The 27,499-nt window shown below is 47.6% G+C and overlaps 1 protein-coding gene across 1 annotated transcript in view; it reads left to right on the forward strand.

The window, feature by feature from the left end:
• SMC6 (structural maintenance of chromosomes 6) overlaps positions 1-27,499 on the forward strand; it is a 69,109-nt gene that overhangs the window by 784 nt on the left and 40,826 nt on the right. Inside the window, exons 2-11 of the mRNA XM_044290196.1 lie at positions 1,820-1,965; positions 14,482-14,599; positions 16,356-16,461; positions 16,615-16,751; positions 17,687-17,748; positions 19,179-19,259; positions 19,364-19,465; positions 22,207-22,326; positions 22,666-22,764; positions 22,874-23,020. Of these exons, the coding sequence (XP_044146131.1) occupies positions 1,855-1,965; positions 14,482-14,599; positions 16,356-16,461; positions 16,615-16,751; positions 17,687-17,748; positions 19,179-19,259; positions 19,364-19,465; positions 22,207-22,326; positions 22,666-22,764; positions 22,874-23,020 (1,083 nt within the window). The 5' untranslated portion in view covers positions 1,820-1,854. The remainder of the gene's footprint in view (positions 1-1,819; positions 1,966-14,481; positions 14,600-16,355; positions 16,462-16,614; positions 16,752-17,686; positions 17,749-19,178; positions 19,260-19,363; positions 19,466-22,206; positions 22,327-22,665; positions 22,765-22,873; positions 23,021-27,499) is intronic.

Raw genomic sequence — 27,499 nt, forward strand, 5'->3', positions numbered from 1 at the left:
AAAAAAAATGAACTGTATGGGCTGTAGCTCCTGAGCATCCCGGGCAGGGGTGACGCTGGACAACAGGGTGCTCCGGTGAGACCTGAGGGGTCTTGGAGTTTGTTGGGTTAAGTTTGAAGAAAGTCGCCAATCCCTTTAAGAAGCTTGTCCTTGCAGTACATTGAACCGCCCCTCTAAGCCCAGTCCTGCCATATAATGTTCGCAGAGGTTCTGGGCCCTGAGATGTCGGTTTCCTTTACTGCAGCAGATTCGGAGCCTTGTTAGAGGTCAGGTGATGCTGGGAGTTGTAGTTTTGCAGCAGCTTGGTGGGCGCTGGTTTCGTGCTATCTGACGTACTACTGCCAGGGCTACAAGAAGAATACCGCCCTGGAGACTGGGTCTTCCTTCCTGCACTTCCTGCATTTGGCAGCTGGGTGGCGCTGTCACCGATGACACCATGTAGTCACAGGGAGCGCCTGCAGCAGCCATCATTTACTATATGCGCCGCAAAAGCAGCCGCTGCAGACATTAAACTGACCCACAGGGGCCTGAATACTGTCATTGTGGCCTCTGCTGTGCCGCCATCAGGGGTCCCATCCAGTAGAAATGTACATCACCCACCTATGGGTGATGGATCCCGCACAGCAGACTGCATAGCCCAGTGTGAAAAGAGCCTATGGAATGAGGTGTAGCTGCCAGCAGAGGGCGCTGTGTGGGAGCGGAGTGTACGCTGTCTGGCGGGGGGGAGTCGGAGACCCTGTTTAATGGGGACCCTGCTGCTGCTCTCTACTGGAGAGAAAGGGGAGGAGAGACCCCGCTGTCACAAGTACAGTGAGAAATCGGGAGTTCGAGAGACCCCACTATCAATGCTATTAGGGGAAGGGGGGTGCTGCCACTAGTATTAGTACAGGGGGATTATGGGGAAGACCTGCTGCTACTACTGGGGAAGTGGGGGATCTACTTATACAGGGGGTTATAGGGAGGTCCCCCTACTGCTGGGTAAGTGGGGGATCCCTGCTTGTACTACTAGGGAGGGATGAGGATTTACTAGCACGGGGAGTTATAGGGGGGTCCTGCTGCCGCTACTTCTGGGAAAGTGGGGGATCCCTGCTTGTACTACTAGGGAGGGATGAGGATTTACTAGCACGGGGAGTTATAGGGGGTCCTGCTGCCGCTACTTCTGGGTAAGTGTGGGATCCCTGCTTGTACTACTAGGGAGAGATGAAGAGCTTCTAGTACAGGGAATTATATGGACTACTTTCAGTCACTACTACCGGGGAAGGATCCCTGCTTGTACTGCTAGGGAGGGAAGAAAATCTTATAGTACAAGGGGATTATGGGAGGATCTTAGGCTTTTACTACTTGGGCAATGGGTGGTGGTCTATGCTTTTACTACTAGGAGAGATGCTAATATGAGGGTTATAGGGAGGACTTGCTGCCGCTACTACTGGGGAAGGATCCCTGCTTGTACTGCTAGGGAGGGAAGACAATCTACTGGTACTGGGGCTATTATGGGGAGGATGAGGAACCTGGGTTCTGCTGCTACTACTAGTGAGGGATGAAGATCTACTAGTACAGGGAGGTTGTGGGTAGGACCTGCTGCTGGGGGAAGGGGGCGCCGCTGAGACACGTGGCAGGATTCACACTTCCTTCTTGCATAGCGCTCGCCGCTTGCTTTATTCATCAGTGTTCAGAACCGGTCGGCAGGTAGGAGTTACATCAAGGCTTCCTTTCATTTTGGATCTGATGCAGCGTTTGAGAAAAGTGCGTATGGCGCGAGCTGGCCTGTACCCAGGAGGAAGCCGTTAGCAGTAAACCCTTGTGCTCTTATCATTTGCAGATATTTTAATAGCTGTTTTTATTGCTAAATGAGCAATGGTGAAAAGAAAGGAGTCGAGTCACCCCCAGGGCATGCCCGGGAAGAAAGCGCGAGTGGACGATGAGCGGGAAGGCCGGACCTCCGCTGTGAACGGTGGATCTCAGTCCGTGAGTACCGGCGCTCCTGTTACATGCTTTTACCCTACCTAATTCTATAAACAGCCTGCCGGACCTGACCGGATGCGCCCTAGTTTGATAATGGCGCGCACGGCCGGATCCTCATTGGCCGGTTTCTGGTTTCAGACGGACAAAAATGGTGTGCACCCATTCGAAAGCCAGCGTTTCACCCGAAAGCAGCCAGAATCCCATTATAGCCATTGGGGATCCGGCCATGTGTGGCGCTATCTGGCTAGGCCGGATCCATTTAAAGGAACAGCCGGCTGGATTTGTAGATGCATATGTGACCGGACCTTCTCCTGACATGTCGGTCTTAGTCAAGTCGTGAACTTCTCGTGGAGTAACATTTGTTTTTATGTAGAATCCTGCATTGAGCCAATACTCTCTTACTCCTCCTGGAAACAAATGAATAAGCTGACAGCCCTGCATTGCCAGGCCCTTTGTCAATAAGACGCATCCCTAGCACTGACTGGTGACATGCTGCAGATTCTAAAGGCTATGGACACCTTTGAAGGCATTTTTTATTTATTGTATTTTACTTAATTTGAGCTAAAAATCATTTTTCCCCGCGGCACCACCTGGAGGTACCCGCCTTCTCAGGGACAGGAGACAACTGTGAGATCAGCAGATAAAAGTCCCCTCCCTCTTGCCTTCTCCAGGTGTTTCCTGTCCCTTTCAAGGCCGGAGGTGGATCAGCGCGGGGCCTTTAGGTTTGTTCTCCCGGCTTAGTCCGGAGGGCCGCTGCAGGAGGGGGGATCGCAGAGCAAGGCGGAATCGCTGCTCCCACCTCTTGGTGTAAGTCGAGCGTGCGCTAGCTACCCGGGCTTCATTTCCGTGTTCCCAGGCAGGAACCGTATGGTGCAGTGGTCGAGGGCGTTCCCAAGGGCCAGAGAGCGCTCCTGCAGTCTCCGGTGCGGCTGGATGACGTCATGACGCTGACGCGGGTGTCGCGCTGCACTGGACGTCATCACGCCGCTCCAGGAACTACAATTCAAGAAGGGAGAACGCCGGAGGAGAGTGTTGGGTTTCACCATGTTTGGTGCTGCATGCGTTCTTATCTGGCAGCATGTCGTTGCAGGCTGAAAGTGAGCCCTCCCGCAAAACCACTGACACCTCCAGCCCTGTAAGCCTCCTCCCTTAGGATTGTTATGATGGCTTTTTTTCTGCCCTTTGCTCCCTTTAGTGCACTGTGGGTCTTGGCTCCCCCTCTTCCTGGGTGACTGTTCTCTGTTTAAAGGGGTTGTCCCACGAAAAATGTTCTACAGTTTTCAAACCAGCACCTGGATCTGAATACTTTTGCAATTGCATGTAATTAAAAATTTAGCCTAGCCAGTGAGTTATTAAAAAAAATGTATCTGTATAGCGCCACCTGCTGTTTTTTTTTTTTTTTTTTTTTTTTTCTTATTTCTTTGTCCTGCTCACTGAGGTGGCCGCACATGCTCAGATTCATCGTTCATCTGCCCCCTGAGCTGTGATAGGTAGAGCATGGACACGCCCCCTGAGCTGTGATAGGGAGGGGATGGGCACGCCCCATGAGCTGCAGCAGAACAGACCCTCCCCTTGAGCTGTCAGCTTGATATAAATCTAGCGGAGCAATGAATGGGGAGATCTCTGGATCCATGTGAGGTACAGGGCTGGTTCTTGCTTTGTTAGAAAGAGATTGTCATGTACTGATGGCAGATTTTCATTTTTTACATTAGTCTTGGGATAACCCCTTTAAGCTCCTTAGGCCTCATGCACACAAACTTTTTTTATGGACAGTATACGGAACCATTCATTTCAAAGGGTCCGCAAAAAAAACGCAAGTTGCTCCGTGTGCATTCCGTTTCCGTATGTCCATATTTCCGTTCCCCCCAAAAATAGAACATGTCCTATTATTGTCCGCATTATGGACAATGATAGTACTGTTCTATCAGGGGCCAGCTGTTCCGTTCCGCAAAATACAGAATGCACACGGACGTCATCCGTATTTTTATTTTTTTTGCAGACTGCTAAATACATATGGTCCTGTGCATAAGGCTAAAATCTTACTTATGGGGCTTCCCCCCTCCTCTGTGTCCATTTAATAGGGCAGGGAGAGAGTAAAGGGGGAGCTGTCTCAGAAGAGATGTTCTATATGTAAAAAAGCTCTATCGGCTTCTTCTAAAACAGGCATCCTCAAACTGCGGCCCTCCAGCTGTTGCAAAACTACAACTCCCAGCATGCCCGAACAGCTTACAGCTACCAGCCTACAGCAGGGCATTGTGGGAGTTGTAGTTTTACAACAGCTGGAGGGCCGCAGTTTGAGGATGCCTGTTCTAAAACATCACTATGTCCTAAATGCATTAGTAAAGTGGTCTCTGAAGAAACCCCTTCTCTAGTGGAAAACCTAAGAACCTTAATTGCGGAGGAAGTTGGTGCAGCTGTTGACGCTTAGCTTTCTGCCGTCTCCCCTGAAGCCTCCACTTCTAGAGCCGTGGTACTGGAAGATCAGGCTTCTGGTGTAGGTGAGGGGGAGATTTCTTCAGACACGGACTCCAGTGTCTCTGAGAATACCTCGGGGCGTCCTCTTGGTTCTATCGAAGATTCTGAACCTCTTCTAAAGATTTGATCTCATTTGGAAGAAGCCAAAGAGCCCCTTTCAGTCCAGGACCAAATGTTTCTGGGACTGGCAGACGGGAAAAGAAGTTTTTTTTTCCTGTACATAGTGATATTAAGACCCTTATTCAAAAGGAGTGGAAGGATCCTGAAAAGAGGCAGAGTCCGCATCTAAAACGTGGAGGAAGTATCCCTTTTCTGAAGAGGCCGAACAGACGGGGTGGCACTGCCTAAATTCCTTTCTCGAGGTTTCCCTGCTCTTGAGCCAGGTCTTTTACCCCACTGTTGGCGGTGCTCTGCTTTTAAGTCTTCATACCAATGTCCCCTAAAAGAAAAACACGCAAGCGGCACTCACCGAAAAGATGGGTTTCTTTATTTCCAACTTGTCATATAACATCAGTACAGGCATGGGGCAAATCAACATACCGCAGGTGTCACTGCCATTTCGCGCCTCAGCGCTTCCTCAGGCCACCGACGTTCTGACGCACAAGCGTCTTCTTTATGCGCCGAACCTCTGCGAGGCACATACTAGTGACGTCACCAGAGGTTCGGTGCCATACATAAAAATATACAAAACAACATAACCTAAAATCAAAAGAGAGATCACAATCCAAAGCGATGTGCTATCTACAAGAATACTCCTAAATCATTTCTATCATTCAAACCTAGCGGGGCCATAGCTCCGGATCTCAGTACCCATCTCGCCTCTCTCCTCAAGAGCTCCTCATGTCTATCGCCCCCTTGTGGTGGATTACATACCAACTCAATTCCTGAAAACCTTGCTGTCACCGTTATGTTCCGGTCATCGTGGACACCCTTTCCCTGTATTGATGGAATTCAGCAGTTCATTCATATTCCTAATAGTCTTGCTACATAAAATCTACCACATGAAACAAGATAAACAACATATTTGCTCTTGCATGTAATCAATGTATTTACTCTATATTCTATACCCCCAAAGACCAACAGGTCCCACTGGGGATTGTACTTGCAGTAAGAACAGTTCCCACAGCGACATTTCCAGTGGGTACCCAATCTCTCAGCCACATATCGGACTTAAATTCTGTAAAGCGACTCCTAACCAGTATGACATTTCCTAAAAGCCACTAAGGGGATAGATCCTTTCATTTCTTTTAAACTTTCATCTTTCTCCGCTATACCCCAGTTTTCCCTGATCACTCTCCGAATTTGATCTTCCATGGGACTGTGTTTAAAAGAAAAAACAAAGCGTTTCTGGTTATCTGTCTGTCTCCTAGTTATGTTGCCTTCAAGTGCCGCGACCGGATGTACAGACGTGGCCCTCTGTAACGCATCATTTAACAGGCCCATGGGATAACCCCTAGCCAATAGGCGGTTTTCTAGATCTAAGGACTGTTCCCTAAGGCCCCTTTCACACGGGTGACAATTCCGTGCGGGTGCGATGCGTGAGGTGAACGCATTGCACCCACACGGAATCCGGACCCATTCACTTCAATGGGGCTGTTCACATGAGTGGTAAATTTCATGCATCACTTGTGCGTTGTGTGAAAATAGCAGCATGTTCTATATTGAGCGTTTTTCACGCAAGGCAGGCCCCATAGAAGTGAATGGGAATGCGTGAAAATCGCAAGCATCCGCAAGCAAGTGCGGATGCGGTGCAATTTTCACGCATGGTTGCTAGGAGATGATGTAAGTAAATTGATAAGTCAATTTACTGTATTCCCTTATAACATGGTTATAAAAGAAAATAATAGCATTCTTAATACAGAATGCTTAGTAAAATGTGGCATGAGGGGTTAAAAAATAAAAGAAAATTAACTCGCCTCATCCGCTTGTTCGCGCAGCCGGCATAGTCTTCTTTCTTCTTCTTTCAGGACCTGCAAAAGGACCTTTTGATGACATAAGATTCTATCTTCATTCAGCAGGACCTGCACTGACGTCACCACGTGGTGAGCGTGATTACGTCATCAAAGGTCCTTTTGCAGGTCCTGAAAGAAGAAGAAAGAAGACGCTCCTGGCTGCGCGAACAAGCATATGAGGTGAGTTTTTATTTTTTTAACCCCTCATGCCACATTGTACTATGCATTCTGTATTAAGAATGCTATTATTTTCCCCTATAACCATGTTATAAGGGAAAATAATAAAATCTACAGAATACCTAACCCAAACCCGAACCTCAGTGAAGAAGTCCGGGTTCGGGTCTGGGTACCACAATCATTTTTTTCTCACGCACGTGCAAAACGCATTGCACTCATGCAGAAAAAAAACAGGGCAAAACTGACTGAAATTGCGTACACACTCGCGTTATTTTCCCTGATCGCAGACGCAAAGCATCCGGACCTGCTCGTGTGCAAGGGGCCTAAAGCTCTTTTCTATTTCATTTAGTCTTCTCAATCTAACAAGCTCTCCATATGGCTCCATTCACCCAATTTGCGGAACGGAATTGCGGACCCATTCATTCCTACGGGGCAGCGCGATGTGCTGCCCGGACACGGAATTGCGGACCCGAAAAAAATAGAACATGTCCTATTCTTGTCCGCAGTTGCGGACAAGAATAGGCATATTCTATAGTGCCGGCAATGTGCGGTCCGCAAAATGCGGAACACACATTGCCGCTGTCCGTGTTTTGTGGATCCGCAAAACACGTTGCGGACGTGTGAATGGAGCCTAAGGGACTGCTTTTTTCACACTCTCCAGATGTTATCTGGAGAAGTGCAACAGTGAGTTGGTGGCTGTCAGCCTGCAATAGCCTCAGCAACCAACTCACCCCCTCTCTAACACCATCACATACAGAAATTCCTACTCAGATCCTCCAAAATTATGGGTAAACCTCATGTTTATTTTATACACCATGTTTAAATATCCTACAAACTCCTTGAACAGGGATTCAGAGCCGAACCAAATCATGAAAACATCATCTATATAGCTTAGGTACAACTGTATATAGGACACATAAGGGTTTTTCAACTGAAAAATATATTTATAGATTAGCAAAAGTACATGCGACTGGCGTGCCCATCGTCGTTCCAAATTGTTGTTTTTACCATCTATCCCCAAATTTAAAGGCATTTTTTAATTAGATCTAATGCACCTTTTATGAAATCCACAAACTTCTCACTTTTGTTGGTGTTGCCCAATATTTCCACAACTGCATTAATGCCTTCATCTTGTAGAGAGTCTGTACACTCGTATCCCACGTCTAGAGAGACCAATTGGAACCCCTCCTGCCACTGGAAAGGTTCCAGTGCCAACAGAAGGTCCCCTGTGTCTCTAAGATAGGAACGTATCTGACAAACCAATGGACGGAGCAGCCAGTCCATGTACCGAGATAAAGGTTCAGTCACTGAACCAACCCCGAAGACTATTAGTCTCCCAGGGGGATGGGTCAGTGACTAATGTACTTTTGTTAGAAAATACCTTGACTGTTTCTGTGGGAAAAGGGGTAGTAATTTCTCTGCTTTGTTTCTAGACAAGACATTGCTTATGAAAAAAACTTCTAACCAGATTCTGAATCTTCACTGTTGGGTCTGATTTTAGCACCTGATAAACATTACTATCCCCTAACCCTGGGTTCACACCTGAGCGTTCCTCAAACGCGCGTTTTAGTCGCGCGTTTTTATGCGCGTTTTTTGTAATAGTAAACGCGCGTTTGACGCGCGTTTGTGTCATTGACTGCAGTGTCCTATGGCCACAAACGCGCGTCAAAACGCCCCAAAGAAGCTCAAGTACTTGTTTGAGCGTCGGGCGTTTTACAGCGCGTTCGTACGCGCTGTAAAACGCCCAGGTGTGAACCCTTCCCATAGGGAAGCATTGGTTTTCATGTCTTAAGCGTTTTACAGCGCGTTTGAACGCGCTGTAAAACGCTCAGGTGTGAACCCAGGGTCAGTGTCTCTTCGCTTCTGCTGCATAGGACCACATTGCCCCCCTTATCGACTGGTTTTACTGCGATGTCATTTCGTGATTGCAACCATTTAAGGGCTTTCTCTTCTCCTAGTTCAATATTTATTTTCCCTTTCGGGTAAATCGGTGCTTTCACCCCTTCTAAAACTTTATGATAGAATAAATCTATATTACTGCCGGCCATATCCCATACCTGGCCTCTATTACTGCCCGCCGTGATCCGCTGCAATTAACCCCTCAGGACCTGAGGGGTTAATTGCGTCAGATCATGGCGCGCAGTAAGAGACGACGGGTATGGGATATGGCCGGCATATGCGGGTAGCTACGTTTGTATTCAGTATCTCCCCTCCTCCTCTCTGTTCTGATTGGTGGTGAAGTGGCCACAGTCCCTCCCCTCCTCCTCCTAGTCTGTTCTCATTGGTGGTCAGCGGCAGCCGCACACAGTGGGGAGGGAAGGACTCTCTCCTTCTCCATTGTGCCGGCTCAGGAGAACATGGTGCGTGCCAAGAGTGGCGCATGCCATGTTCTACTGCGATATGGCGATATAAACAAAATCTCTATCATTGGCCAGATTTATATAGTTTATATCGCATATTGCCCACCCATAAGTCCTATACTAGCTGGCGTCTCCCCTTTTTCGTTTCCTTTTTTATTTTTTGGTACATCTTTGAATAGCCTGTTCAAGTTGAGCTTTCTTACTGCCTTAGACAAATCAATCTCAAACATGGCTGGATCGAACTGTTCCACCAGCCTGAAGTTCAGACCCCGATTGAGGACTTTCAAACAGTCCGGTGGTAATTCACATCCAGTCAGGTTTAACGAATTCAGAGGGCCGCGTCTGTACATAGGGTCGCGGCACTTGAAGGCAACATAATAACTAGGAGACAGACAGATAACCAGAAACGCTTTGTTTTTTTCTTTTATATATAGTCCCATGGCAGATCACATTCGGAGAGTGATAAGGGAAAACTGGGGTATACTGGAGAAAGATGAAAGTTTAAAATAAATGAAAGGATCTCTCCCCTTAGTGGCTTTTAGGAAATGTCATACTCTAAAAGATAAATTGGTTAGTCGCTTTACAGAATTGAAGTCCGATATGTGGCTGAGAGATTGGGTACCCACTGGAAATCGTCGCTGTGGGAACTGTTCTTACTGCAAGTACAATCCCCAGTGGTAAAGTCGGTGGCCTGAGGAAGCGCTGAGGCGCGAAACGGCAGTCGCCATAAGTTACTGCCTGCGGTATGTTGATTTGCCCCATGCCTGTACTGATGTTATATGACAAATTGAACATAAAGAAACCCATCTTTTCGGTAAGTGCCGCTTGCATGTTTTTTTTTTTTTTTATGGGATCTTTCTGAAGAGGATTCTAGTTCCTTGGATAAGCCTCCAAAAGTCGATGCTCCGGTGCCGAGGATTTCCAAAAAATCCTCTCTGCCGTTTGAGGACCTGGGGCTGCTGAAAGACCCAATGGACAAGAAATGCGAATCTTTGCTTAAAAAGAGAAGATGAGTCCACCTTGCGCTCCCTACTGGTGGGTCTGTGAATAATCAGCAGAAACTGACTCCGCTGCTAAGTGTCGGAAGGAGCTGTTGTCCTCCTTCAATTTCAAGATGAAAGGAATACTATAGTCACCCAAAAGGTAACGTGGGACACCAGCGCTGGAATAACAGAGCCCACCCGCTGCCACCTTCTATGTCTGGATTAGTTGGTAAGTATTGATATGAGGAGGAGGGGGAAGGGGCAGATGATGGGATCGGAACGAAAAAAAAAAAATATATATATGATAAAGAAAAAGGCTGCCTGATGCACTGGTCTAGTCTGTTATACTGAATACAGGAAAAAAAGGCAGGTTCAAGCAGGAAGAATTCTCACAGTGTGCGGTGTATAATGCGATATATAATTTGTACCTGATAGAGTCCTGCCTGATGACGGTCTGTATTATGTCCTCTCCGGTTAGTTTCTTTCTTTTGAAGTCCAATAGGTGTGCTGTGGAAAATCCGTCCTGTGTGCTCACCTTCTAGCACAGACGCTGCCCCGGCCGGAAGCAAGCGTGGTGGGCTCTGTTATTCCAGCGCTGGTGTCCCACGTTACCTTTTGGGTGACTATAGTATTCTTTGCTTAAAAAGACCTTGGAGTGGTCTACGGCCATGTTAAGACCTGAAATCTCAACCACCTACACAGCAATGCCTCTGTCCTTATGGTTGGGTCAACCCGAGGAGCACATTGAATCTGGTACTCCCAGAGAGGACATCCTTGCTTCCATTCCAATTTTAAAGCAGGCCTCTAATTTTCTTGCGGATGCCTCAGCGGACATTGTTAATCTATCAGCAAAGACAGCAGCATTATCTAACGCTTCCCGCAGAGCTGTCTGGTTAAGGTCATGGTCAGGGGATACAGCGTCTAAGAATAGATTATGCTTGCTTCCTTGTAAAGGCTATCGAGTATTTGGTACATAGTTGGATGATATTTTGGGGAGAGCCTCTGACAGGAAGAAGGGGTTTCCTACAAAGTCTAAATTCTTTCATCAGAGGTGCCCCTTTCGCCCCCAAAAACGTTCTAGATCTGACCAGAAGGAGCCCAATTCTAACTGGCAATTCTCTAAGGGATAGAATAGAGGTTGGTTTCCTATTCAACCCTGACAAGTCCTCCCGATGTCGCCAGAAGTCCGGTGGTGGGGAGGCTAAGTCATTTGGTATCGGCCTGGGGAAAAATCCATGCCTCTCCTTGGGTGCTCTCAACCATAACCTCCGGTTACCGTCTAGAGTTCTTGGAAGTCCCTCCTGACAAATATCTAGAAAATGCAAAGTTGAATGGAGAAAACCAGAAAGCAATGGATCTGCAAATATCTCTGCTTCTGCAGAGGAAAGTAATAGTGCAGGTTCCTCCAGAAGAACAAGGAAAGGGCTTTTACTCATCAATTTTTCTGGTCAAGAAGCAAAACTGTACCTTCCGAGCTATTTTAAATCTCAGAAATGTAAACAGGTACATTGGTTACGGACTTCACTGTCTCCATTTTGAATCTTTTGTACACAATCTGCTGTCAAGAGTCTGCTTCATGGTGACTAAGGATGAGCGAATCAACTTCGGATGAAACATCCAAAGTGGATTTGCATAAAATTTTGTTTCAATACTGTACGGAGCGAGACTTTGCATAATAACTTTAGAAATTGATTTATACTGTAATAAAACTTTTCCCAAACTCTGGTTCGGTTCCAAGGTACCACTTGGAACCAAACCCGAGTTCTCACGAGATTTCGCGAAGTAATAACTCATTGGCTCATCGGTGCCAATACATTCTAATACTGTACAGAGCACTCACTCCGTACACTATTGAAATGAAGTTTCATGCAAATCGACTTCGGATGTTTCATCCGAAGTAGATTCGCTCATCCCTAATTGTGACCATAGATCTTTCGGATGCCTATTACCATGTCCCGATTTCATGTGGATCATCAGAAGTTTTTGAGGAAGGCAGTATGGTTCCCAGGGAAGTTACATAATTTACTATTTCAAGTTCTCCCTTTCGGTCTGTGTTCTTCCCCCGAGAATTTTTTACAAAGATCATAGCAGATGTATCAAGGTTTTTTCCTCTGGCAGAGATTTTGTTAATACCTTATTTGGATGACTTCCTAGTCGCAGCTCCAACAGAGAAGCACCTGCTTGTTCATCTTCAGACAGTATTAAGCACCCTATAGGATCTGGGTTGGATTATAAACACTCAGAAGTCGAGTCTTCATCAGAAGAGGATATTTTTAGTAGTTCTTCTGGATTCTCATCGAATGTCATCTTTTCTCTCCTTACGAAAACAGGAGGTCTTGATTCAGAGAGTGCCGAAGTTTCAACTAATGAACAAGATGCCTATTAGGGAGGTCATGGCAATTCTGGGCCTCATGATGTCCACCATTACCTCAGTGAAATGGTCACAGGCCCACTCAAGCATCCTTCTGTTAGTCCAGGGACAGATGTATTTGAACAAAAGAATAAGTATTCCGGCCAATAAACACTTGAATAATGCCGTGAGACAAGTGATATGGCAAGGAAGTCTGGAGCATGCATCTTCCAACATGAGGAAGTTAAGTGCAGTTTGGCAGGCCCTAAAGACCTTTGCCCCTCTGTACGGCAAAACCACGTAAGGATAGTATCTGACAATACCACCACAGTGGCTTATCTAAACAAACGGGGGAATGAGAAGTCGTTCTCTCTTTGTAGTAGCGAGGAATATTTTTATTTGGGCTGAAGAGAATCTAAAGTCTCTATCAGCCATTCACGTAAAAGGAAAAGAAAATATAGTGGCGGACTTTCTGAGCAGAGAAAAGCTAACACAGGGGGAATGAAGTCTGAATCAGGCAATGTTAAGACTTGTGAAAGATAGGGACTTCCGAAGATCGACTTATTCGCATTAAAGAAAAACAAGAAGGTGGAAAAATTCTACTCCCTGTCTTTTCAGGATCAGCCTCGATTCCGTGGCCAAGAGGTCTTCTTTACACTTTCTCACTAATTCCCAAGGTGCTGACAAAGACCATAGAAGGAGCCCATGTCATCCTGGTAGTGCCTTTCTGGCCCAGGAGGGCTTGGTTTCCCATTCTCAGGAAGCAGATTATTGGACCCTTCCTCTCCTCCCAGAGTCCAGTTGTACATCCCAGTGTTACTCAGCTCCGTCTGACGGCCTGGAGGTTGAGAGGGCCATCTTGAAGAAGTGTCTCTCAGATGCAGTCATCAACACTCTAATGCAAAACAGAAAACCAGTGACTTCGTAGATTTATTTGAGATCTTGGAAGGCTTATTTTCTGTTTGTGAAAGACGCCTGGTACTCCTCTATGTCTCCAAATATCAAGTTGATATTCGACTTCCTGCATTCAGGCCTGGACAAGGATAAAAATTGCTCTTGCCAGTAATTGGATTTTCCTTTAGCCTCCACAACGGCACGAGCAATTTCCACCCAGTTATTCTTTATTGGAGATTCTTGTTAGTTTTTGTTAGTTTTTTCATGTAATTGGAACAAGTTATTTCTGTTTGTTTTTCAACATTATTAAATTGTGGCGTTTACTTCTGAGTCCTAGGTTATTAACTGGAGAAGGTAAGAGGGAGGAGGCCCACAGTTGTTTCCTGTCCCTGAGAAGGCGGGGTACCCTCCAGGTGGTCCCGCTGTGGAGGGTAAAGGAAAATCCAATTACCGGTAAGGGTAATTTTCATATTTTCCATTTGGTCGTTATTAAAATTTTTGGAGCCCCTTTCTCGGTACAGCCCTGAGATTCTCTGGTAGCAGGCTTTGAATTTTCACTCTGTTCCGTCAGGCATCTCAGCTGACAGCTCCTTATCTCTGACCTTATAAACACTTGTTCTATATCAATTGTTATCCTACTGATAAGAATGTGGCTTAAATAAGTGTCTCTTAGAGATAAGGAGGGAGAATTATCAAACTGGTGTAAAGTAGAAATGGCTTAATTGCCCATAGCAACCAACTAGATTCTTTCATTTTTCACAGCTCCTTTGGAAAATGAAAGGTGGAATCTGATTGGCTGCTATGGGCAACTAAGCCTTTATGCCAGTTTGATAAATATCCCCCAAGGTTTATTAGCTGACCAGCACAAAGTGGAAGTACAATTCTCACAGCTGGAGAAAAGTTAACCACTTGTGACATAACGGCTTAATATTTTTTTATTATTTATTATTAAACCGGCATTCAATAATAAAGACCAATTAAAAAAATGATTTTAGCCCAAAATAAATAAAATGCAATCATAAAAAAAAATTGTCCCCGAGGATGTACATAGCCTTTAAAATCCCCACCGCAGGTCCATTTCCACACGGTATACACGAGATTTTGAAATTCTCCTCTTCTTCTGATGGTACTGGATTATGCTGCAGATTCTGTGCGCCTAATATGTACCGTGTGCACATACCCTAATCTTTATGCGTAACCATGCCCACTTTTCAAAAGTGGAGAGAGCATTGTATATTTGAGGAAGACGCCTGCCTTGATTTACCCCCCCCCCCCCCCACCTTTGTTGGGTGAGAACCTTGTGAGTTACGTTGGTCTTGTGTCAACAGAGCACGGCTGAAGTTGGGATCATTGAAAGCATTTCCTTGAAGAACTTCATGTGTCACGCGATGCTCGGGCCATTCCAGTTTGGACCAAATGTCAACTTTGTTGTTGGAAACAATGGAAGTAAGTGAGGCGATGGTGTCAGGCCGTCATAAACAGCACCCATGTGGTGGCTTGTCTGCTGGGTTCTGAGACCCCCTGCCTTGTTTGTACCTGGTTCTGTTTACTATCAGAGCTTCTGCTCCATCATAGACTCTCCAGGCCATAGGGGTTTCCCTGTGTTATGTGAATAAAGCAACGTATGTAGCTTTAATTCAGTTCCTCGCTGTTTTCAAGATCTCAGCTTGCTGTCTGTGAATAGCAACATTACTGTTTTTATTCAGTGACTACAAATACGTGCGTTAACGGCGAGCTTGCTACAGCTGGAGAATTACCTAAACAGTCTGAACTTCTTGATACATCTTCCTTAGGCCCCATTCACACGACCATATTTTTGGTCCTCATCTGATCCGCGTTTCTTTCCGGAATGGATGCAAACCCGTTCATTTCAACTGGGCTGCAAAAAATGCAAACAGCACACCGTGTGCTATCCGTATATGTCCATTCCGTAGTCCCACATAAAAGATAGAACATGTCCTATTCCTGTCCGTTTTGCGGACAAGAATAGACAGTGTTACAATAGGTCCGCAAAAAAAACGGATGCAACAGACGTCTTTCGTATTTTTTGCGGACTTCAAAATAATTGTGGTCGCCTGAATGCTCTTGTATTTATTTTGTCCACAAAATGCGTATCTGCAAAAAATACAGGATGTCCGTGTTGCATTATTTTTTTTTTTTTTGCAGAACCATTGTAAGAATCCTGTAACAATGCTTTTTGTTTTTTGCGGCCCTGTTGAAGTAAATGGGTTTGCATCCAATCCGCAAAAAATGCAGATTGGATGAGGACTATTAATACGGTTGTGTGCATGCGGCCTTACACTGACACATTGTAACAAAGGTGACAGGGCTGCTGTGTTTAACTTGCAGGTTGCTGCCCACACCTACCTTATTTAATATTTCACCTGTCAAGAAATTTTTTCCAGAACTCTAAGACCAATGGGACCTACATTGGTGATCATATTTGAATATCCCTGGTGCTAGGTCCTGGTGCATTTGCTCCCTGGCCTATGCTGCTTTTCTCGGGGGGATCCCTCCATGTAAACTTTTTGTTTGATGCCATTGCAGCCCCCTGCAAGGCGCTGCTGCAGTTGCATCATGTCTAATGGTTACCGGACACAAGGAGAGCAGATCACCTCTGCGGCCAGTGATTGGCTGCAGTGGCATCAAACTGAAAGTTTTAATGGAGGGACCTGAGCAGTGGAGACTGGGGAGCGAACAAGCCAGGACCCAGCTCAGGTAATGATCACCATCTGGCGTGAAATTGGTGCACAACGTCTTTAGGCACAGAAAATGTAATCGTTCTAACGGGGCTGGTCTGTAGCGTAATGATAACTCTTCTGCCCGCCATACAGAAGGTCTAGGGTTCAAATCCTGATGAAGACCTGTTAAATAATTTCTTTAGTCAAAGTCTATGTGCTGGAAGAGGGCGTCTCCCCAAACCCATAATATTCGCAGCAACGAATGAATAGAGAGGCAGAGACCTTATGCTACAGACACTCCCCGGGATGTAAACACAAGGTGTGGGTCACAGGTTACAATATCTCTGGAGGGGAGAGTATGCACCCTTTAATGAGCTGGGCAGATCTGTACACAGTGGTGGCCCTGGGATTTTGGGACAGGGACAGATTACGGACTTAGCGGTCAGGTTTCTTTTTTCCATTGTTTTGGCTCTTAACATTTCAGAATCATTCATGAGATCCCTTTATTTTCTTTCCTCTAGGCGGTAAAAGCGCGGTTCTGACAGCTCTTATTGTCGGACTGGGTGGAAAAGCTGCCATCACCAACAGAGGATCCTCTATCAAGGGGTTTGTGAAGGATGGACAGACGTATGTATCATCAGTTACACACGTGAACTGGGGGGGGGCGGCTATGTACATACAGACAGCGTGCATGTCTCATCAGTTGTTAGTTGTACTTTTATATGTAGACTATTTATAACTCCGTGTACAGATTTTTAAGCGTCAGCTCTTTGGTTTCAGGTCAGCAGATGTTTCCATAAAGTTGCGGAACCGAGGAAACGACGCGTTCAAGCCTGAGGTTTATGGAGAGTCCATTATTGTGCAGCAGCGCCTCACTACAGATGGCAGTCGCAGTTACAAACTGAAAAGCTCCTCAGGTAGATACGAATAACGTGCACCACACACTTCTCTGTATAAGACCATGTTCACAAGCAGCAGATTTGTTGCAGATGTTTTGGTGACTGAAAATCCGTTTATGTGAAGAGGGTTGTTCCTGCAGCATGTGAGGCCTCATTCAGATTAAACACTGGAAACTCACCACCTGGCTTCTGTCGTTTGCTCCCACTGCCGATTCTTGACATGAGCAGGAAGCGGCTTTGTTGTGTGCTGCTGCCTCCTGCTGGTCACATTTATTACAATGCCCCTACAACAGGGGACATATTTAGTGAATTCTGGCAGATCAGAATATTTTATTGGACAGGTGAGCCGGTCCGGGTTACAACTGTCAAGTTTCTGTCTGGGATAAAGAGTATCAGTGGTGCCTTTCTCACCAGGCAGTTGGGATGACCCCAAAATGTTTGCCTTTCTTCATAAAGGGGTTATCTAGTAATGTATAATGGTGACTTATCCTCAGGATAGGTCATCATTATCAGATGAGCGGGGGTCCGAGTCCTAATCGGCTGTTCCAGGGTTCACATGCTGAGTGCAGCTGGCTCCCAGGAGCTCTCCAAGCACAGCGCCGTACATTGTATAGTGGCTGTGCTTGGTATTGCAGCTCAGCCCCATTCACTTCTATGGGGCTGAGCTGCAACTGGGCCATGTGGTTGATGTACGGTGACGTCACATGACCTAGGTGCACACGGAGATCCTGGCCTCTAACAACTGATCAACGAGGATCCTGAGCGTTGGACCCCTGCAGATCTGATATTAATGAGCTATCCCGAGGATAGGTCGTCAATATAATTTACCAGATAATCCCCTTTAAGGCCCCTTTACATGGCCAGATGTAGAAAGAGATTGTCGGGAAGGAAACGTTCTGATTCGTTGCTGTGGACAACTAATTCTTACTGAAACCGTTTGTATTATTTGAAAGGCTCATTGGTTTCCACTAAGAAAGAAGAGCTCACTGCAGTCCTTGACCATTTCAACATCCAGGTAATGTGACTATAAATACAGAATATGTCACCAAAATTAGTTTCCGCTAGTTAAAACCAGATAGTGAGACACGTCCTGTTTTTTTTTGTTTTTTTTTTAATTATTTTTTTTTAATTCTATTTTCTGAACATGATTATGGGGGGCGGCCATCTTACCCGAGCTGTTAACAGCATTTAGAGATATGCTTTACGCCAGCCCCATGGGCCATAGACACAATGGACAGGAAGGGACTCAATGACTTCTATGGAAGATTTTTCTAGGCATGCTCTGTGACCTGTGCAGATGTCAGGAGGGAGTAGAGAAGCCATAATATCCCCTATTGTGAATAGTGGATCCCAGTGTAATCTGTATAAAGAGGCGGTATGTCATTGTAATCCTGTCTGTAATCATAAGCAGATAACTACTGTAAAGTGATCTGTACAGACCTAGAAGTGTCCAGTGCGGAAACTATAAGATTATAATTTTTTTCTTTAAAGAGTCTTTCCGAGACTTAATATCTGATCGGTGGGGATCCAATACCTGGCACCCCTGCCGATCAGCTGTTTGAGAACGCGCCTGCGCTCCTGTGAGCGCTGCTCCCTTCTCTGTGCTCACCATGCACAGCGCCGTACGTATCTTAGCTCAGCCCCATTCACTTCTATGGGGCTGAGCTGCTTCAGGGCCATGTGACTAATGAACATGTCACTGGCTTAGGGAAAGCTGGAGAAGCGCCGGTGCCTTCTCAAACAGCTGATTGACCGGAGGTCCCAGGTCTTGGACCCACTTTAGTATGGATAGTGACATTGAAAATTTAAAATAGCATCACCAAAATTGTTTACAAATACGTTTAATATAAAAACGTGATTTTAAACCGGTTATTTTTTGATGACACATTCCCTTTAAGCAGCCAATTCTTACCAGTTTGTAAAATGTGTTAGCAAACCTAGAGGAACGGTGGAAGAGAGCATTGAGCATAGGATCTGACTACATAGGTCGTTTGCAGTCTGTAACCATGGAGACGCATAGATCTGCATAGAAGCTGTAGGCTGAAAAACTAGGAAATTTTTCTCGCAGCACAAATCTTGATTTCTTTGCTATTCCTCAGAAAAACACATCTGCTTATGATTACAGACAGGATTACAATGACATATCACTTCTAAATAGAGATTACACTGGATCCACTATTCACGATAGGTGATATTGTGGCTTACGTAGTCCCTCCTGACCTCTGCACAGGTCATAGAGCGTGCCTGGGATGTATTTGCTATTCCTCACTTGTCGCATTACTTTAATTGTGTGTAATGTTTTTTCCCTTTATCATAAGTACAGATAGTGAGTAGTGGTTTTATGTTGCATCTAGTGAGGTGGGGGATGACGTCACTGAGGGTTCTGTCACTTTTCGTCTACTTCTAGTCTTGGTTTTATTGAGAGTTTTATCTGTTTCTCTGTAGGTTGACAATCCAGTATCTGTTCTAACACAAGAGATGAGCAAGCATTTCCTCCAGTCCAAGAATGAAAATGACAAATATAAGGTGAGTTGTAGTACTGTGCGCTGTCTGACGGCTGGTCCTGGTACTGGAGTAGTCCCATCATCTGCCTCCATGGGTTTACAGCCGCTCAATCCGTTTTATTTCAGTTTTTTATGAAGGCAACACAATTGGATCAGATGAAGGAAGATTACTCCTACATCATGGAGACCAAGACCAGGACTCATGATCAAATCAATTTTGGAGTGGAGGTAAGAGGCTGTTATTGCGGCTGGAGCACAGAATAGAAGGGCAGCTGTAAGGTGCGAGTGCTTAGTGCTTCCCTGTATAGTTCCATGCTGTGCTCAGTAGTCGGCCAGTCAGCACTGCTGTGTACATTCTCGTCATTAGCGAGTTTCATTAAAGGGGTGGTCCAGTTTTTCTGACATGTCTTTTTAGCAACTGCTTACTTTCCCCGTGTGATAACCATTCTGGAGCATCTATGTTTGACAATGTACTGTAATTACTTGATTATTCCTGCTAGAATTTATGAATGAATTTCTAGCAGTTTGCACTGAAGGTCCAGATGGGTGTTACCAGTTGGGAGGTGTCCCTGCACAGACTGACACTTATCCAATCACTGCTGCCAGTGTCAGACTGTGCTGGGACACACACCCAACTGATAACACCCATCTGGACCTTTATTGCAAACTGCTAAAAAAAAGTGACGCAAATTGGTGCAATTTTGCACATCTAGGATTCCAGCAATGTTTCTCAACGTAAGTCAACCAGTGGTATAGAGTGAGAAAGTGTCTGTCCCTGCACCAGATTTATCATCCAGCCTGAGCCCCTGTGATGTATGTGGTGCTGGTCTAGTCAGCCTAAGCTTCCGCCATCTTTAGGATTAGTAAATCTGGGATCATGGACTTTTATATCTTTTGTTAAAGGGATACCCGTCTTGTAAAACGATGGCATATATATGGTGGTGGAAGACGGGTGTTTAACTTTTGGAGTTCCCAACCAATCCTGAGAGTGAAGGGCTGAACCACAACATCAGCACTGCAGATGCGTCAGCATTTTTACCCCCGCACAGCAGTGCCTGGCCGACCCCTGGTCAGGAAATTATAGCAAGGCCACATTGAAATGTGCAGAGAAAGCTCTACCTGTTGGGTCCCCAGAAATCTAAAACCCTCCAAGCGCGGTGGTACAGTATCTCCTAGCAAAGACCTGTTTAAAGGGCTTCTGTCACCCCACTAAACCTTTTTTTTTTTTTTTTGCTTATAATCCCTACACTGCGATTTATGGCTACATGATCTAATTAATCATTTTGGTCCTGTAGATTTTGTTAAAAACATGCTTTTAAAATATGTAAATTACCTTGCTACCAGCAAGTAGGGCGGCTACTTGCTGGTAGCAGCCGCATCCTCCGATCCTAATGACGCCCCCTCCGCATTGTGATTGACAGGGCCAGGGAACGGAATCGTTCTCTGCTGGCCCTGCCTGTTTTCATTCAAAATCTGGCGCCTGCGCCGCGCCCGTACCTGTCTTCAATCGGCGCAGGCGCACTGAGAGGCGGCTGCTCGCTCGGCCGCTCCATCCTCAATGCGCCTGCGCCGATGACGTCACATCTACACCCGGCGCAGGCGCATTGAGGATGCAGCGGCCGAGCGAGCGGCCGCCTCTCAGTGCGCCTGCGCCGATTGAAGACAGGTACGGCCGCGGCGCAGGCGCCAGATTTTGAATGCAAACAGGCAGGGCCAGCAGAGAACAATTCCGTTCCCTGGCCCTGTCAATCACAATGCGGAGGGAGCGTCATTAGGATCGGAGGATGCGGCTGCTACCAGCAAGTAGCCGCCCTACTTGCTGGTAGCAAGGTAATTTACATATTTTAAAAGCATGTTTTTAACAAGATCTACAGGACCAAAATGATTAATTAGATCATGTAGCCATAAATCGCAGTGTAGGGATTATAAGTAAGCAAAAAAAAAGGTTTAGTGGGGTGACAGAAGCCCTTTAAAAGAAAAACCCTAATAGACCTTACTAGGGTTGTCACGATTATATTTTAAAGTTTGGACTTTTCGGATGTGACGATATGTAATATGTTTTATTTATTGTTTATATATTTTATATGTAAAATTGGGAAAGGAGGGGATGTAAACTTAATATTAAATAAAAAGTAAAAAATAAAAATAAATAACTATTAGCCCCCTTACGGGCTAGAACCTGGGATCTTTTAATTCCTTGTCCTATCCACCCTAATAAAGTTCTATGAGGGTGAATAGGACCTCGCACTGTCCCTGCTGTCCTGTGCATAGTGCACACATCATCAGGGAGCTGACTATGGTAGCCAGGGCTTCAGGAGCGTCCTGGCTGCCATGGTAACCGATCGGAGCCCCAGGATTACATAGCTGGGGCTCCGATCGGAAGCTGCCAGTGCCACCAGTGAGGGGGGAAGGACCCTGTGGTGGGGGGACGCGGCGCCACCAGTGTTTTTAATACTGGGGGGGTTGACTGTGCCACCAGTGATAAAGATAACAAACCCATTAATACAAAAACAGGCGGCGGGTGCCAGCGGCAAAATTACATAGCCAGCACCCGACCTCTATAACAGGGTGCTGAGATGGGTTTAATTGCCACGGATCGATTAGTTATCTTCACCGGTGGCACAGTGGCCACAGCCTCTCCCCTCCTCCACCCCTCTCTCGTCATTGGCAGCAGCGGCACAGGGGGGAGGGAGAGACTGCTTCTCCCCTATGCTGCTGAGTAGGTCATGGCGCACACTGAGAGCAGCGCGCGCCATGTTCTCTGATACTAGGTTCCGCAGTAGCGCAGCAGCGCAGCCTAGTATCTGTAAAAGGCAAATCCCGGTATTAAATTGATCAGGGTACAAAAGTATCGATTGGGTATTGATAATTTGATACCCGGTGCAACCCTAGACCTTTCATGAATCTACTAATCATTAGTAATTGTAAAATGTGTTTGACAGAGTCTGGGTTGTTTTCCTCCCGTGCAGAGACTTCAGGAGCTGAAACGCATGTGTATGGAAAAAGAAGAGAGGTTTAAAAGCCTGGCCTCATTAGGGGAAATGAAGGAAAAGCTGGAGGATCTGAAGCGTAAGATGGCCTGGGCCATGGTGAGACTCTTTCCTCCCTTCCTTATGTGTAAGGCTCACACTGAACTCCCATATCACTTGACAGTTTAGGCTAGAGCTACATGGCGACACTGGGGAGCAGAGTAGCAATCTGTGCCGCGACTGTCGCCCAGTGTAGCCCTAGCCTTATTGGTGTGAAAGGATGTTCCATATTCAGCAAAAAAAAGATTGTGATTATATGATTACTCCCTGTACGCTTTCTGTATTATGGTTTCCAAGCTCTCTGTCTGCAGACTTTCAATATGAACCTTTATTCTTCAATACCACTGGTGCATATATATATATATATATATATATATATATATATTTTTTTTTTTTCAGGTTACCGAAACTGAGAAGCAAATCCTTCCATTCAGGGAGCAGATAGCTGCAGAGGAGGGGCGCACGGTCAAATTTGACCAGAAGATCAATGAATGGCAGGTAGGTATTTTTTACTTCAGACCGAACATTGAGACATGTAAATCCACCTTAACTCCGTAGTCGCACACGTCCCATGTCCTTACCATTATCTATTGTTTTCTCTGTCGAGGACAAAGTGAAAGATGCTCAAGCAGGTTTTCGGGCCCTCCAAGAGAAACTGGAGGACATCAGCAGGGAGGCCCAAGCACTAAAACCACATGGTATTGCTTTGAAAGAAGGCATGCAGCAGAGGAAGCGGGCTTATCATGAGTCTGAGGTATGTGGTACAACTTATTGCACAGTTTCAAGTCAGTCCAAATAGCAACGAAACCGAGAGCTTAAAGGGGGTTTGGCATATGGCTAGGATGTGCCCTGTAAAATGCTCCATATTCGCTGCATGCAAATCTGCTATGCATGGGCACATAATAATCTTTATATAGCGCCAACATATTCCGCAGCGCTTTACAGTACAAACAGTCATAAATAACTTAGCAACAGACAAGTCGATAATTAGAATAAGAGGAATGAGGGCCCTGCTCGCAAGAGCTTACAATCTATGCGGAGGTAGGGGCGACACAAAAGGTAAAAGTGCTTCTTTCTCGCCCAGTTTCCTTGGGGGACACAGAAGACCTTGGGTATAGCTCATCTCCATAGGAGGCGTGACACTAAGTGAAAACTGTTAAGCCCCTCCTCCACAGCTATACCCTCAGCCTGGAGAGAGAGGCTGCCAGTTTTTGCTTAGTGTCCAAGGAGGCAAGACACTCCCTGCTACTGCAGGGCTGTTTTCTCCTTGTTTTTAATTTTGATTTTTACTTTTTCTTTTCTTTTTGTTCCAGACATTACGGGACAACAGAGTCGCACTAGACTTCTCTGTTTCTCCCGGGGTTGAGCTGCGCCAGTGCCGGCATCCGCACTGCTGCCTCCCCCACAGAAGGCAAGGTGGACCAGGGCAGCCCAGCTCCCCTGCATCCCGCCAGCGCAAGGGTCGCCCGCACGCCAAGTCCCTCTTCCAGCGTCCTGCCACTACGGTGCCAGTAGCTGAAGGGGCGACCCTGCTGGAACGGACCGAGGGTGAAGACGGCTGTGGTGAGAGAGTGGCTTCTCCAGCCCTACGACCCCCTCCCCCCACCCAGGTCTCCTGCGTGACTGACCCCCATATTGGTCCCTGCTGGTCCTAGGCTGGCCCCATCCTAGCTTGTTTTATTAGCTCCCTCTCCTCCCCTCCACAATAGGTGCCCACTGAGGGGTTATGCTGGCGTCCCTATCATGCCGCCCAGGGAGCTGCCTCTATACGGGCACCCGGTCACAGGGTTCCCCCCTCCCCCCTATCGCCTTACCGGTGCGCTGCTCAGGGCCAGAGGCCCTCTCCTGACGGCTGCAGCGTAGGGCCCTTGTTTCCGGTCCGCGGGGTGGACACCCGCGGCCGGAATGACTGGTGCGGTGTCCCAGCAGACCCTGGCGACCACTGCTGCTCTCAGACGCTGTCTTTCCGGTCGGCCGGGCGCCGCAGAAAGATTATTCCAGCTCCTTCCCGGGTCCCCTGACTGTTCCGGCCCGCGGGGTGGGCTCCCGCGGCCGGTATTATGCACGCGCCGCTCCCTCCAGGTCCCGGCCGGTACCTCCGGGCACCGCGAAAATTTAGGCCCCGGCTTCGCGGCCGCGAAAATTTAGGCCCCGGCTTCGCGGCCGCGAAAATTTAGGCCCCGGCTTCGCGGCCTAGTAGGCCGCAAATTTCCGGCCTCGATTGGAGGGGGCGGGCACTCTCCAGGCGCGAATTCTTCCCGCCGGAGGTCCCCCCGCCCCCAGGGCATCGCTGCACCGCTCTCAGGTCGGATCCCTGCTAACCTCTTGGATGCCGACGGCTCCCATCTGGAGGAGTCCCTAGGATGGCTAGTCTCTCAAAGAGGCTGTGCCCTTATATGGTGGCCCCTTCCTGCCTCAAAGAGGCTGTGTTTTAGAATAATAAAAAAAAAAAAAAAAAAAAATAATTATATATATGTTTTTAATAAAATTAAATAAAAAACATAAATACAGAAATAATATAAGAATTAACAGTATATATAAGAGGTATCTGTATTTTTTTGTTGGCTGCGCAGGATGCTGCAGCCTGACCTTTAGAGCGCTGGCCGTATGCCTGCCCCTATTCCATAGGCGGCATGTTGCGCTCCAAGGCACTGGCCAGGTATACATGTTCCCCTTCTAGGCGGACCCTTGCCCTCTCCTGGGATACGGCGCTGGCCAGGTGCAGGCCGCCCTTTTCTATAGGCAGAATTAGTCGCCTTCTCCAGTCACGGTACTGGCCATGTGCATGACCCCCCATTATAGGCGGCATACTGCACTCTCTCTGGCTGCGGGCTGGCCTTGTGCATGACCCCCTTCTGTAGGCGGAATACTGCCCTTTTACCGCATACGATGCTGACCATGTGCACGACCCCCTTCCATAGGCGGAACGCTGCACTCTCGCTGGGTTTGCTACGGCCATATGCGTGACCCCCTTCCATAGACGGGACGCTGCACTCTCGCTGGATTCGCTACGGCCATATGCATGACCTCCTTCCATAGGCGGAACGCTGCACTCTCGCTGGGTTCGCTACGGCCATATGCATGACCTCCTTCCATAGGCGGAATGCTGTACTCTCGCTGGGTTCGCTACGGCCTTATGCATGACCTCCTTCCATAGGTGGAATGTTGCACTCTCTCTGGCTTCGCTGCTGGTCATACGCATGACCTCCGTCCAAAGGAGGGCTGCTGCGCTCCCTCTCTCTGGATTCGCTGCCGGCCATATGCATGACCTCCGTCCATGGGCAGAACGTTGCACTCTCGCTGGATTCGCTGCCGGCCATATGCATGAGCCGGCCATGTGCATTGCCTCCTTCCATAGGCGGAATGCTGCACTTTCTGGATTCGCTGCCGGCCATACGCATGACCTCCGTCCATAGGCGGAATGCTGCTCTCTCTCTGGATTTGCTGCCGGCCATGTGCATGAACTCCTTCCATAGGTGGTTTGCTGCACTATCACTGGCTTCGCTGCCGGCCATGTGCACGACACCTTCCTTGGTGGTGTGCTGCACTCGCTGGAATCGCTGCCAGCAATGAGCATGTATCCTTTCCTCAGGCGGCATATGCACAACGCCACTGACTGTGGTTGTTTTCTCGCCAGTGCGTTGCTGGCCATGTGCATGTCCCGCATCCTTGGCGGGGTGCTTGCGTTTTTGCTGGATGCGATGACGGCCGTGTGCATTACCCGCCCCTTTCTGGGTGGAATACTGCTCTTTCGCCGGATATGTTGCGGGCCATACACGGCCCACCTCATCCATGGGCAAGAATTTGCACCCTCACGTGACCCATGGCTGTCCTTGAAATGCTGTGCGGGATTCTTGCTTGTTCTCCTTCGTTGTGGAGTAGTTGCACTCTCACAGTATTCGGTGTTCGGTGGGTTATTGCGCACTCGCTTTATGGTAAGATAACCCCGTGCATGTCCCCCTTTCTCTGGGCGGACCTCCTGCGTTCCCGCTGGGTACTGTGCGGCCATGTGATTAGTCACCTTCTGGGCGAACTATGGTATGTTCTACTTCTCTGAAGTTGTTACTGGCCTTGGGCAACCCCCCTTTGGGACGGGCCTTTGCATTCTTACCAGCTGCAGTGTTGCCAGGTGCATTTCCCCCTTTTCTGGGGGGCCTGCCTGCGTTCCCATCGCATGCCATACTGATGTCTTGTGCATCACTCCCTTTCAGGTTGCACTTTGCACTTCCGTTGATACTGTTGGGCTCTGTGGCTGATCCCCTTCACTGGGTGACTATTTTTTTGCAGTGAGCGGAATTTTCTGGTGCGCTCTGTCCGTTGTTTGGGCCGTGTATGCCTTCTCCTCCCATAGGTGGGTTGGCCTTCTCACTGCTTGCGGGGCTGTTCGTACGTATGCCTCACTTCCTCCTGCGACATACCCTTTTTTCTCTTGGGATGTGGTGCTGTCACGGGCCTTGCACTCTTCTCTAAAGAGATCATTCTGTCCACCTGTATAACCCTTGGGTGCTGTCATACAAGCATTACAAGTATGCCGCTGTATTCAAAGGTGTATTCTTTAGATATGAGTAGATGGCTCTACTTGCTCTCTACTTCGCCGAGCTGGGTGGTGCTCGTTTTCTGGTTTGGCCTGTATATTGTGGTCCCGTTGTTTCGGCATCCACCATGTCCGTTGGCCTTTCCACCTGGGGAGTGTTCGTGGTTCTTTGATACGTACCCTTTCGTTCTCCCGTGCACTCGCTTCCCGGCGCAAGTGGTCACTGGGTCGAGAGTGCCGTTTGCAGTGCCACTCGATTTCTGCGTTAGCTCTGGCGGGACTGCTGTTCCCTCGCCTGCTACTGTTTTTCCTCCTCTTCGGGTGTCGTGCAGTATGAGTTTTTTCTTTTGGCGCCCCCTCTGCGCTTTGGGCTGGTCCGCTACCGGGTTCGGGCCGCTTTTCTCGGGATGGTCACCCAGCTGCTCTTGGGTGCTCACTTACCCAGGTCCGTAGGACCTCCACCTTGGGTTCTTCAGGGTACTCGCCTTCTGCGTGGCAGTGAACCGGGCGTCTCGGTGAGCGGGGTTCTGCCTTTGAGCTGTCCTATGGCTTCCCTGTTGCCCACTCCTCCTTTCAGTTGTAGGGTGTTATGCCGGCCTCTGTCTCGACTGCCTTTTTTCGCCGGCTCTGCTTGGCTCCCACTCGGTTTGGCTCGGCTCCCTCCGATGTGGCTTTTGCCCCGGCCGCGCTTCAGTGGCT

Source organism: Bufo gargarizans, chromosome 4 (assembly GCF_014858855.1).
Source record: "Bufo gargarizans isolate SCDJY-AF-19 chromosome 4, ASM1485885v1, whole genome shotgun sequence".
NCBI classification, from domain to species: Eukaryota; Metazoa; Chordata; class Amphibia; order Anura; family Bufonidae; genus Bufo; species Bufo gargarizans.